We start from the raw sequence: 12160 nt of genomic DNA on the forward strand, positions 1-12160 counted from the left end.
GAGGTCAGCCTTCCCATTGATCAAATATTCCACTATTCGTGAATAGTAACACCTTGGGTTTGCATTGAAATTTTTACTTGGAGAGGTCATATATCCATATATTAAATGTTCACAGTGTTACTAGACACTTATGTCAGGCTGGCTGGCTGCAGGCTTGGGGGTGGGAGTGACCTTAACACTATTTTACTGGTGGGACTTCAGATGCCCACTAAGGACTAAGTGACTTATCCAACATCACTCATTAAGTCAGGAGAGGGCTGAAACAGCATGAAATATATCACGTCTAAGCACACGGTTCACATGTGACTCAATACACAACTGCTACTTTCTTGTGTTAGGCCAACATGTGGTGTACACACAATTTCATTTAACAGTGAATAGAGCTTCTCTTATCAGAGCCACTGGTTTTTAGCTTGCAAGAGAGAGAACATGAGACTCTACAATGTGAAAGTGAATAGAGACAGAACAAGATGTATGTTACAAAAATGGCTAAGATCAGAAACTTGGCCTCTATTCCAGACAGATTTTTCTTTTTAAGAAAATCATAGTGGCACAGAGGTGGAAAATGACAGTTTTTAGAATTTCATAGCAACTTGGTCAGCAACAGGGAAAAGATACCTGAGACCGGACTACAAATATTAAAAATGTGATTTTTAATAATATAAGTACAAAATTTTATTTCTTTATACAACTGTAATGGGATTTGGATCAAACCGCTAGAATTTATTTAAAAAACAAAATAAAACAATGATATAAAAACTGCAAGAAGGTCTGAATCCAAAGTTTTTCCTCTAGTAGTACCAAATTCCACAAGGTACAGACTATTATACAAATGTGTACAAATTTAAATACAAATACAATAGGGTTGGGGTTTAAAGGAAAACAAACAAACAAAAAGCAGGTCCTCATCAGGATTTCATTAATGTGCACAAAGGACAAGGGTAGGATTGACTTCTTCCGTACTAATCCGTGTCTTCAAGGCCCCTCGTTGATATACCCTGTGTCAAACAGGAAACTTCCATGGGTACAGATGAGGTGTGGCACAGGGTCTAACACACAAAATCAAACCCAGATTTCTGCTCTTCTTGATTTTGGTTCCCAAACATACCCGTTTCCTTCTGTTTCCCCAATTAAACTTCACAACCGCTCTGAGCTGAGGGCCGATCAGCAGCCAGAGTACAGTCAGGAAACAAAGCCCCGGGACCACACCGGTGGGAGGAGGGAAGGAATTAAGTCAGATGCAGGCTGGCTGCATGGTCCTCAAAGATCTACTTTGATGCTGTCGTGCTCCGTCTAGGCCCGGGGAGGAAAGCACAGTTACCCCGGAGCTTGGTTTTGGCAAGGAATCTCACACCAGATTGAAAAACAGCTCTGAAGTGCTCAACTGTCTTCTTTGGAACTGGGAAGCAAAAGTCTAGTTCTTTGGAAAAATGGGCAGCTGCGAATGGTAACATTCCTTTTAATTATGCTTTCTTGACATTATTGAATAATAAAGAATTAGAATCCCGACATAATGATTCCTTTTTGAGGCACGATACCTTAAAATGTGGATGATTTGGAGTTTTCAGAGGAGACCAGAGGAAAGACGGAGGGAAGAAATGACAAATCTGCATCTTCCACATGCTGTTGCTGGTGGAGACTTTTGTTATTAAATTATATATACAGAAATTTACAGGATAAATTAAAATCTAAGAGATTCTAAAGAGTTAAATACACATAATTAAAACACATTCATACGCGCACATAAATAAACCTACATGAGAATCGAGTACTGTTTTTTGCAATTCACTTATGTGTGGAATGCAGAACACTGGGTATCTATCTGTCCACCAGGGGAGCCAACGGGATGAACCCAAGAATCATGCTGGGCAAAGTTCATCTTCCCCAACCATCCAGCAACTAAGCAGCAAAACCTGTGAGGACTCAGTGACTAAGCTAATGCCGCCGATGGAAGATACCAGCAATTAGTTCTGCAGATGGAATATTCTGGGTCATCTCACAATATATGCAATTCAACTTGTGCAATAACAACTTTACCCTCTCCAAGGTGTTTTATGCTGCTGGGGCTCACATAACTCCTTGGCCCCTACTGAGGCTGCTAATGGTACCAATGATTACAAGAAATTTTGAGACACGGACACCTGTGTAGCAGGAATTGGAATGAACCCACTAGGAAGTTCACCTAAGCCACTGCAGTAACTGTAAGATGGGAATGATTTCATCACCTCCTACCTAGGTCACTTCAAATTGAAAGGCTTTGTATGTTTAGTCAACTGGCATCTTCCCATAATCTTTCCTATTACATTTCCGACTGTAAGACAGGTAAGGCAAATGGTCAGTGATGGGTCTGGAGGTACAACTGAGTTTGGAAAAAAATCACATTTTAGCTGTCCATAAAGAGATGCCCTTGGCACCCAGAACAAGCCCCCAGCCCCCAAGTTACACTGATTTTTAAGGCAGATTTATCCACCACAGGAGAAAAAAGAATCCCAAGCCCATATTCATGCCAAGGTTTCTTCTTGGCTAAACCTTTGCCATTTCATAAAATTATTAAAAGCAAAGTAGTTACAGTCCTATGTATATATTGTACATTTTATATATATATACACATATACATACATACATATATATATGTGTGTGTGCATATATGTATATATATAAAAATTTAAAACCTACACCCGGAGGCCAGTGAAGGGATCTGGAACAGTCCTATATACACAAACCAGCAATGGGGGAGGATAAGGTCTCTGTCCCGGGACTCCTCGCTGTCACAGTCCAGGCATGATGTAAGCAATGTTGTCTAGTGTGTTTGACTGCAAAACAAGGGAAAAAGTTCAGCTGAAGAGTGCTCTACCTTAGTTCCCCGAGACCTATTTCTTTGTCAGGGGAGAGAGATGAGAAGGGAACCCAAGAGTAAGAGAAAGCAGTAGGAGCATGAAGCTGGCAGCCTGTTCTCTGTTCCGCTAGAAGCTTCTCTACTGGCTCCTCCCATCAGTTGTTGCGGAGAAGAGGCAGGAGACTCCTGTACTTTCTTTGTGTGCAGAAGACCAAACAGGCCACAGAGGAGTCGCAGCCCCTCAAGGCTAGAAGGCTTCCCTCCAGGGGACTGTTTAGGGAAATGGCATGCTTTTTAGCTGTGCTGAAGGCGTGGCCTGCGCTCAGCAATACGGTACCGTGTTTGCGGGCCAAGGGACAGAGGGAGCGCCATCTGCCAGGAAGCCACGTGAGCCTGTGTCTGACAGAGCTCATTAAGGCAGGGCCTCTGTGGCTCCCAAGGGGTCTGGCTGAAAAAAATCCAAGGACAACTCACCAAGACCTGTTTGGGACAGCCGTTCAGTTCAGGTAGTTGTGTGGTCAGACACGCCAAGGGGCCAAGCGCGCAGATGATGGAATCCAGAAGCACTGACAAACTGCCAGACACGGCCACCATGCCCTGAAAGGAGAGCACGAAGGGAGAGCAGGTTGTAACTCGAGGCCCACTCCTGACGCTCCCTCCACATTCTGGTTGCTTTCCTCACATTGTTCTTTAAGTCCTGCCAGTTCTCTGCAATTTGCAGCAGAAATGACAAGGTATCTGCTTTGATAACTCTGTAAGTTGTTTAAAAAGAAAACTTTCACAATACGTTTCCAGGTTCCTTTCTGTATTCCTAACTTACCCTCTGTGCGACCTAAGGTCAGTCACTCAGACTAACCTACTCCAGAGAGCTCCCGGGAAGATCTGTGGAGAAGCACCTTTCTCTCTTTTTTTTTTTTTTAAGATTTTATTTATTTATTTGACAGAGAGAGACACAGCGAGAGAGGGAACACAAACAGGAGGAGTGGGGGAGGGAGAAGCAGACTTCCTGCTAAGCAGGGAGCCTGATGCGGGGCTGGATCCCAGAATCCTGGGTCATGACCTGAGCCAAAGGCAGATGCGTAACGACTGAGCCACCCAGGTGCCTGCAAAAGTAATTTTCTTACGAACTTCATGAATATAGCTCAAATGTGGTAACGATGAGAGTTCTACAGCCCTACACACTAACATGTGACACACACATACGTGTACTTCTCCACCTTTGTGGCTTTTTGATAGCTGACGATACCACTTTTCTGGGTTGAACTGTTCACTCTCAGAAAGAAGTAAATTGAGTTCATGTCAAATTTTAATATCTTGCACAATTCATAATGTCCCCCGCCTCTGTGATTCAAATAGATAAGAAATAAGACTGCTTGCTGCCAGGGCGCCTGCCCAGCTCTGGTAGAACCTGCTTTATCTAGAAGCACTGTGGGACTATGCCAACTAGCCAGGTAGCACAGCAGAGTCCTTCAGAGAATGAGCTCTGGACTCAGGACCGCTGGGTCCCCAACTCATGGCTTCTGTCCTGGGGCAAGATGCTTCTTATGCTGTGCTGTAAATGAGCCTATGCAGAGGGGATTAAGGGAAATAAAAGGTGTAAGGTGCTTGGGATGGTCCCAGTTACATGGTAAGTGCTCAAAAGGTACCAGTGGTTATTATGACTATTATCAGCATCTTCATCTTCCAAACTGCATTTCTGACTGCCTGCTAGGTCTTACACTGTGTTTCCAGATCTCAACATGCCGTAAAGTGAGATCACCTCCTCTCCTCCGAGAATCCTTTCTCTGCTAAAGTCACCACCACTTACATGACTGTCCAGTCTCAAGGCCTTGCCATCACTGACTCTTTCTTCCCCCTGTCCTAAGAGGCTCCCCTCACCTCTTCCCAAGGGAGGCTATGCAGCAAGGGGTTAAGATTAGCATGGACCTTGAGGTCTCGCCACCAAATTCAAGCCTCTGTTATAGCACTTGGGGCTGAACTCCAGAGCAAGTTACTTAGCCTCTCTGTTCTTCCGTTTTACAGAAACACAAATTCTGCCCCATAAAGATTTGGTGTTAATTACATGAAAGAATCCACCTGAGGCATCTGAACAAAAGCTGGCTGAGGAAGCAGTCACCCAGTTAGTAATTAATAATATTATTCCAGGGGAGCCTGTGTGGCTCAGTGGGTTAAAGCCTCTGACTTTGGCTCAGGTCATGATGTCAGGGTCCTGGGATCGTGCCCCGCATTGTGCTCTCTGCTCAGCAGGGAGCCTGCTTCCTCCTCTCTCTGCCTGTCTCTCTGCCTACTTGTGATCTCTGTCAAATAAATAAATAAAATCTTAAAAAAAATTATTCCATTAGTTTGCCCTATAGTTAATTAGTTATTTTTTTATGTCTGACTCTCCTAATGAGTTATAAGCAACTTGACAGCAGGAATCATGGCCTATTCCTTTTTATATCCTTTCAAGAACGACTGGTATTCTGGACACAGTAAGCCCTCAACAAATATTTGTTGAATTATTCAAATCTTTGTCATTTCTGGACTGCATTACTGCTATATAACTTCTCCCCAATACCGGTCTCTTTTCATTCCCAATCTGAAATAGAAGATATTTCCAGAGAAAACCAAATGCAAGCTCTGATCACATCTCTCCCTACTGGGGAAAAAAAAAAAAAAAACCCCGCAGTTCCTCCATAGCAGAGTATTCTGCGACCTTCTGTAATTTGGGCTACAGCCTTAATTTTCAGCCTTCCTCCACCTTACATGTTGGATGTTCAAGATTTTCATCATTTTAGCAGTAAAACCCTTTTTTTCAGATAAAACCTGATGTGAAAGAAACAAAACAAATGAGCAATGGGAAAACAAAGAGAGAGATGGGGCGCCTGGGTGGCTTAGCTGGTCGAATGTTCAGCTCTTGGTTTCAGCTCAGGTTGAGATCTCAGGGTCCTGAGGTTAGGCCCCATGTCAGGGCACCACACTCAGTGTGGAGTTTGCTTGAGATTCTCTCTCCCTCTCCCTCTGCCCCTCCCACTTGTGCTCTCTCAAATAAATAAATGAAATCTTAAAAAGAGACAGAGAGGGGCAAACCAAGAAACAGACTCTTTTTAAAATATATATATTTTTAAAAGATGTTATTTATTTATTAGAGAGATGGAGAGAGAGCACAAGTAGGCAGAGCAGCAGGCAGAGGGAGAGGGAGAAGCAGGCTCTCCGCTGAGCAGGGAGCCCGATGTGGGGCTCAATCCCAGGATCCTGGGATTGTGACCTGAGCTGAAGGCAGCTGCTTAACCGACTGAGCCACCCAGGCGCCTCAAGAAACAGACTCTTAACTATAGAGAACTGACGGTTACCAAAAGGGAGGCAGGCAGGGGGATGGGTGAAATAAGTGATGGGGGTTCGGGAATGCATTTGTTGTGATGAGCACCAACTGATGTATGGAGTGTTGAATTGCTATACTGCACACCTGAAACTACTATTACACTGCATGATAACTAACTGGAATTTATTTATTTTATTTTTTTAAAAGATTTTATTTATTTATTTGACAGAGAGAGAGAGAGAGATCACAAGTAGGCAGAGAGGGGTGGGGAGGAAGCAGGCTCCCTGCTGAGCAGAGAGCCCGATGTGGGGCTCAATCCCAGGACCCCGAGATCATGACCTGAGCTGAAGGCAGAGGCTCAACCCACTGAGCCACCCAGGTGCCCCTATTTTTTTTTTTTTAATTTTTTAAAAAAAGGTTTTATTTGTCAGAGAGAGAGCACAAGCAGGGGGAGCAATAGGCAGAGGAAGAAGCAGGCTCCCTGCTGAGCAAGGAGCTTGATGCAGGACTTGATCCCAGGACCCTGGGATCATGACCTGAGCCAAAGGCAGACACTTAACTGTCTGAGCCACCCAGCGTCCCAACTAACTGGGATTGAAATAAAAACTTACAAGAAACCCTGATATGGAATCCCAATAGCAAAACAGCTAGAAGATCTGGTTAAAGTGGGAGTGGGGGTCTATGGCCCCTCTGGGGCTCCTCTCATCCATCTCTGCAGAAGACTCTAAGGTCAAGAAACAGATGTGCACCATTTTCTGGTTTTGGAAAGTCTCCATGAGACAAAACCCTCCAGATCCTTTCAGGCCCTGTTAGAAGAGCACCTTCCTTTGACAAAATCTCTCCTGACTCCCCCTAACTCTCTTTGTTCTCTAGCTACTCTCGCTGCATCAGTTTAGCACAGAGCAAAAGAGGGAGACAGGGTTAGGAGTAACGCATGCTGGGCTCTGCCACAGTGTGCCAACTTGTAATAGTCACTTAATTTTACTAGATTCCTGGTATCCAATCTCTAAATGAGTGACTTATAGACATCAATGTTCCTTAAAGCACAGTATGTAATTTTAGGTAGCATATAAGTGAACATAAATTATTCCGACATACCCATTATGATATACTATATTAGAAAAAAATTAGAATATCAGACTTGTGATATCAAGGATATCATTGCGAAAGCACGGATAGATTTAGTCAAATAAAAATATAAGGTAATTAACTGTGAGTGGTGCAAGGAAACTGCAAAATTGTGAGGATGTATTTAAGTGACTGATGTCTGGGAAAAAGCAGACTGGAGAGGGACTGGGAATTATTGCTAATGGGTGTGGAGTTTCTTTTGGGAGTAACAAAAATGTTCTGGAACTAGGTAGCAATGAGGCCACAATTCTGTGAATATACTGAAAACCACTAAATCCTACAGTTGGAAAAGGTAAACTTTATCGTTTGTGAATTAGATCTCGATAAGACCCTTTGTTACATAAAATAAAGTGGGCTGCAAAACCTATGCAAGTCTTTCCCTTTTCTAGGCACATGTATGTGTAACTCTCTCCAAGCAGCTGCTCATAGAAGCTGACTTGTTTTAACGGCTGATTATGTATATGCTCTACCTTTCCAGTGAGACTGTAAGTTTCCTTATGATATCACCTGGAAACCATCAGGAAGAGAGTCAGATTTTCTACTCTCCCAAGTTTTGGAATAACGCCTAGGTACTCAACAAATATTTGCTAAACTAAATGGAAATATCAGGGGAAGTGTGGAATATGGAAGGGGCATAAAACAAATCATTTTTACTTCTAACTTTAGGAAACTAAGAATCACTAAATTATGTAAAATAAATATGTAAAATAAATGCAAGGATCCCAGGATATTTTACTCTGGAAATATCTGTATCTATTTAAATATCTGAATCTATATGAAAATCCCCTAGTTGTTTTGAAACCTGCTAAGTTATTGAAATTAGCCAAAAAACTTGGATAACCTTCATCTTTTGTGGTCTTTGGCATTTTATTTGTTGAATAATATTAACAATACAACTTTGGGGCGCCTGGGTGGCTCAGTCAGTTAAGCAGCTGCCTTCGGCTCGGGTCATGATCCCAGGGTCCTGGGATCGAGTCCCACATCGGGCTCCCTGCTCAGCGGGGAGCCTGCTTCTCCCACTCCCTCTGCCTGCTGCTCTGCCTACTTGTGCTCGCTATCTCTCTGTCAAATAAATAAATAAATAAATCTTAAAACAAACAAACAAACAAACAAACAAACAAAAACAACTTCCACAGAGAAGCAAGTGAATAGCTTCATATTCCAACATTGATTTCTCAGCTTAGAAATGGCTTTAGTAGCAGAGACTGACTTCCTTGCTGGAATGTCCTATTAGGACCCAGCGGAAAACTGAAATCCTACACTACTGAGTTAGCCAAGGGGGCAATATGATTAGAAACTGAATATGGTAATAGAAATGGAACAAGACAGCTTTGCAGGTTAAGTGATTTTGAAATTGAAGCTTAAAGGGACAAAGATCTCCCTAGGGTACACAGTGCTGTATAATTTAACACGGAGTAATGAAGAGCTTGAGAATCTCAATTTCCCTATTTGCTACCTATTTTTTTTTTTTTTAAGATTTATTTATTTATTTTAGAGAGCAGGAGAGAGAGCATGTGGGCGAGAGGGCAGGAAAAGGGGCAGAGGGAGAAGGAGAAAGTTTTAAGCATTCACAGTCTGCATTCAGCGCAGAGCCCAATATGGGGCTGAATGTCATCACCCTGAGGTCACAATCTGAGCCGAAACCAAGAGTCAGATGCTTAACCAACTGTGCCACTCAGATGCCCCTTGCTACCCATTTTCAAAGAAGTAGAAGCACTCTTAATCCCCTATACAGTTTACTCTGTCTACCCAAGACCTTACTGGAAATGTGCAGAAAAATTCAGACTGTCTTCGAAGTACAAGTGATTAAAACTTCCATGGGATTTGTATTCATTTTTCCCATTGCATTAAAAAAAAAATCAAAATGAGTTATAGGATCATATGTCGATTGTATCTCAATAAAAACTGGGGGAAAAAAGTTATAGGAGATTGCAAGTCCTTTCTGTGCCATTGTTCAATAGAATGGTGTAAGCATAAACTCTGAGAGCCAGTAGGAAGAGTCCAAATCTCTAGACGGTTCTACTGGTGTATATTTTCTTCATCACTGTATCCTGAGCACCTGGAATAATCTAGCACACAACAGTAGTAGTTGCTCAATGGATGCACGTGGAAGGAGTAAATGGACTCATATCCTGTAAGAAACAAGCTACGCTGACAGTCACGTTCACCTCAGTTTCCTGCAGGCGGTGTCCAATGAGGCTTAGGGACTCCCCCAGCAGCTGCAGATGAGCAGCGACATCAATGGGCTCTGTCTCAGGGGCTTTGGCTGGAGAGGCTGGCAACAGCATGGTGGTGGGCGGGGATTTCTTTTGGGGTGACAGTACTCCTGCAGAGGAAGCTGAGAACAGAGACGAAATAGAGAGAAAACGCTTGCCTGTGGCTTGGAACATCACAAAGATATTCTTCCTGCTTTCCCCCCTTTTATGAGCTATACCAGGCATTTAGCAAAAGTAGGGACTGTGGGCCAAATCTGGCCCAAGACTTGTTTTTGTACAGCCCGTGAACTAAGAATAGCTTTCCATTTTTAAATGGTTGTAGAAAAAATAAAGAATATGTGACAAAGAGTGCCTATGGACCACAAGACCTAAAGTGTTTACTCGCCCTTTACAGAAAAAGTTTGGTGACTTCTGATCTACATTTTCTAAATTTTTTTTTTGCAACCTGTAATATTCAGTAATAACATCTCGGTATCAAGATCTGCTTCTGACACAGGCTGCTCTCCTGATTCCTAGTAAAGAAGCAAGATTCACAGCGCTCTAGGGAACAGAGGGTCGCAGTCACTACCTTTCACTTTCACGGGAACTTCTGAGCAGGACGCTTTTCTTTTCACAGTTGTAGCTTCTGCTTTGTTCTGTTTGTGTTGCAGATACTGAGCTTTTTGCTTCCAAATCTGCAGTCAGATCAGGGCCAAAGAAATTATGATAAATGAAACAGGACAAGACACAAAACGGAAAGCAGTTATGGGAGAGGAGAGTGAAGGAAAGAAAGGAAAGCCTGGAGGGGGGCGGGTGGGGGCTGAACAGCAACTTTGAAGCTGAAGGTTACTGAACAGGCCTCGGATGCTGACCACTGTGGTCCCTTAGTAGAGGACTCTTAACATTCCTCCATGCTAATGGGCAGGTCTTCGCATGGATTTTGAGATTACTTGCAGGTCGAAATGTAAAATCATGGGGTAAACGTGGCTCCGTATGCTGTCCATGGGGTTCAATATGCCAACGCCAACCACAGGATGACAATGACACGGAAAATGGGAACGAAAGATAACCTAACCTGGGTGACAAATATTTTCATTTCACCCAGATGAATTCCAAGATCACCTTCACATCACCTGGTTGGAGAGTGACTGGGAATGATTCTGATAGGACCAGTTTCCATTGTCTTCCTGGCTTTTTTATAGTGGGATGGATTATTTGGTAATGGCTGATGAGGAGGAGGACCCGGAACCAGCTCACCTAGTGAGCACAGCCCATATTTTTCTGATCGGCAGTAACCAGGAGGCAGGTGACCTTCCTCCATTCTCAGATCTGGTCTTCCCAGTGGCTGTTTGCAGGAAAGGGCTGATTTTAGATTCTCTTTTGACCCGTAAACACTGCCCAAGTGAGGCCATCTTTTGGCTCAAATATAAGGGTGTTGGAAAACAACTAGGTGAGGCTAGAAAAGACAGCCTTCCTGCAGCTGACTCCTCACTAGAGTAAACTAGCACCAGCCAGTGTTAACGCCCTCTGCCAAACCATTTTCTATTGATTTGTGATTTTTTTTTTTCACTGTTTTCACTGTTGGCTGGATGGGCTACAGGAGAATGACACATTTTGGAAGGCATAAAGCAAGGAAAACCGTGTTTAGAAGGAAGTATACTTACCAGTTTGTCCTTTTCTGGCAATTGCTTCCACACCTCAGCCAGTTTTTTACTAAGTTCCCCAAAATCTGGCATAAAAGAGTAAAAAAAATGTTAACACAGTAAAGGTTTGACTATAAACCAACCAGAAGATTGATAAGAGCAAAAACCAGAGAAAGGATTTTCTAGCTCAGATTTAAATAGCACAAGGTTCTTCCAGAAAAACAAACTAAAACCCCATCGCTTTTCTTGACTCTTTTCTTGACTCTTTTCTCTAGGGAGGGAAGGGGCTATTTTAGTGGTCATGAGACAGGCTCAAATTCTCACACATCTATTCTCCAGGGATTTCTCCCTTAAGCATCTTTCTGGTGTTTTTAAATTCGATCTCATTTTACAGAGCTTATCCACTTGGGCTAAAGAAAACTTACGTTCTATAGAATTTGATAAAAGCTGTTAGATTTTTAGCAAGTATCAAAAGCACAGAACCAAAGAATTTCCCTCGAGTGGCCCAGAAGCAGTCCTTCAGATGCGCAACGCTGCCCTTCCATTTGTATGGCAAGGTCACGCTTTAATAAAGCTCTCCCATCTTTTACGGCACGTCATGCGTGCCTTACAACAACCTTGACAAGCAGGTTGGGAAGCTATCGTACACATTAGGCAAATGAGATTTGTAGAGGTGAAGTGACTTGTCAAGGTCTGTGGCAGAGCATTCTTCTCACCTCACTGACTTCTGACTCAGAGACAAAGATGAGCAATGTTAAGTGCTTTTGCTGTAACTCACACCCAAGGGCCAGATTAAGGGAAGGGTTAGCTAAAGGATCTTGGAGACAAACATCTGCGGGTTCACATACTGCACTTCAGAATATTTCATTTTACTCAGTTTCCCATTTTATCATTTTAAGAGCTATAAACAGAAAGGTTATCTCTTTTATGGATGGGGTGGACCAAGACAAAGTCTAAAGTGACTTCAGAACTGTGGGGAAAAATGAGGTTTGTGTTATTTTAATATAACTGGGAGAAGTTGCCTGCTGACTGGCTGAATTAACCACACAGCAGCAGA

General features: G+C 42.9%; 1 protein-coding gene across 2 annotated transcripts in view; it reads right to left on the minus strand.

The window, feature by feature from the left end:
- Window positions 1–630: 630 nt before the first annotated feature.
- The window catches only part of HMGXB4 (HMG-box containing 4), a gene marked incomplete at its 5' end in the record, with an annotated part of 30969 nt that continues 19439 nt past the window's right edge, over window positions 631–12160 (minus strand). For both annotated transcript variants that reach the window (XM_080812484.1, XM_080812485.1), the window contains 5 exons: window positions 631–2813; window positions 3311–3433; window positions 9434–9603; window positions 10050–10155; window positions 11125–11189. In XM_080812484.1, coding sequence (XP_080668610.1) covers window positions 2769–2813; window positions 3311–3433; window positions 9434–9603; window positions 10050–10155; window positions 11125–11189 — 509 coding nt within the window. In that variant the 3' untranslated portion in view covers window positions 631–2768. The remainder of the gene's footprint in view (window positions 2814–3310; window positions 3434–9433; window positions 9604–10049; window positions 10156–11124; window positions 11190–12160) is intronic.

The sequence above is a fragment of the Martes martes genome (assembly GCF_963455335.1).
Source record: "Martes martes genome assembly, chromosome: 8".
Classification (NCBI taxonomy): domain Eukaryota; kingdom Metazoa; phylum Chordata; class Mammalia; order Carnivora; family Mustelidae; genus Martes; species Martes martes.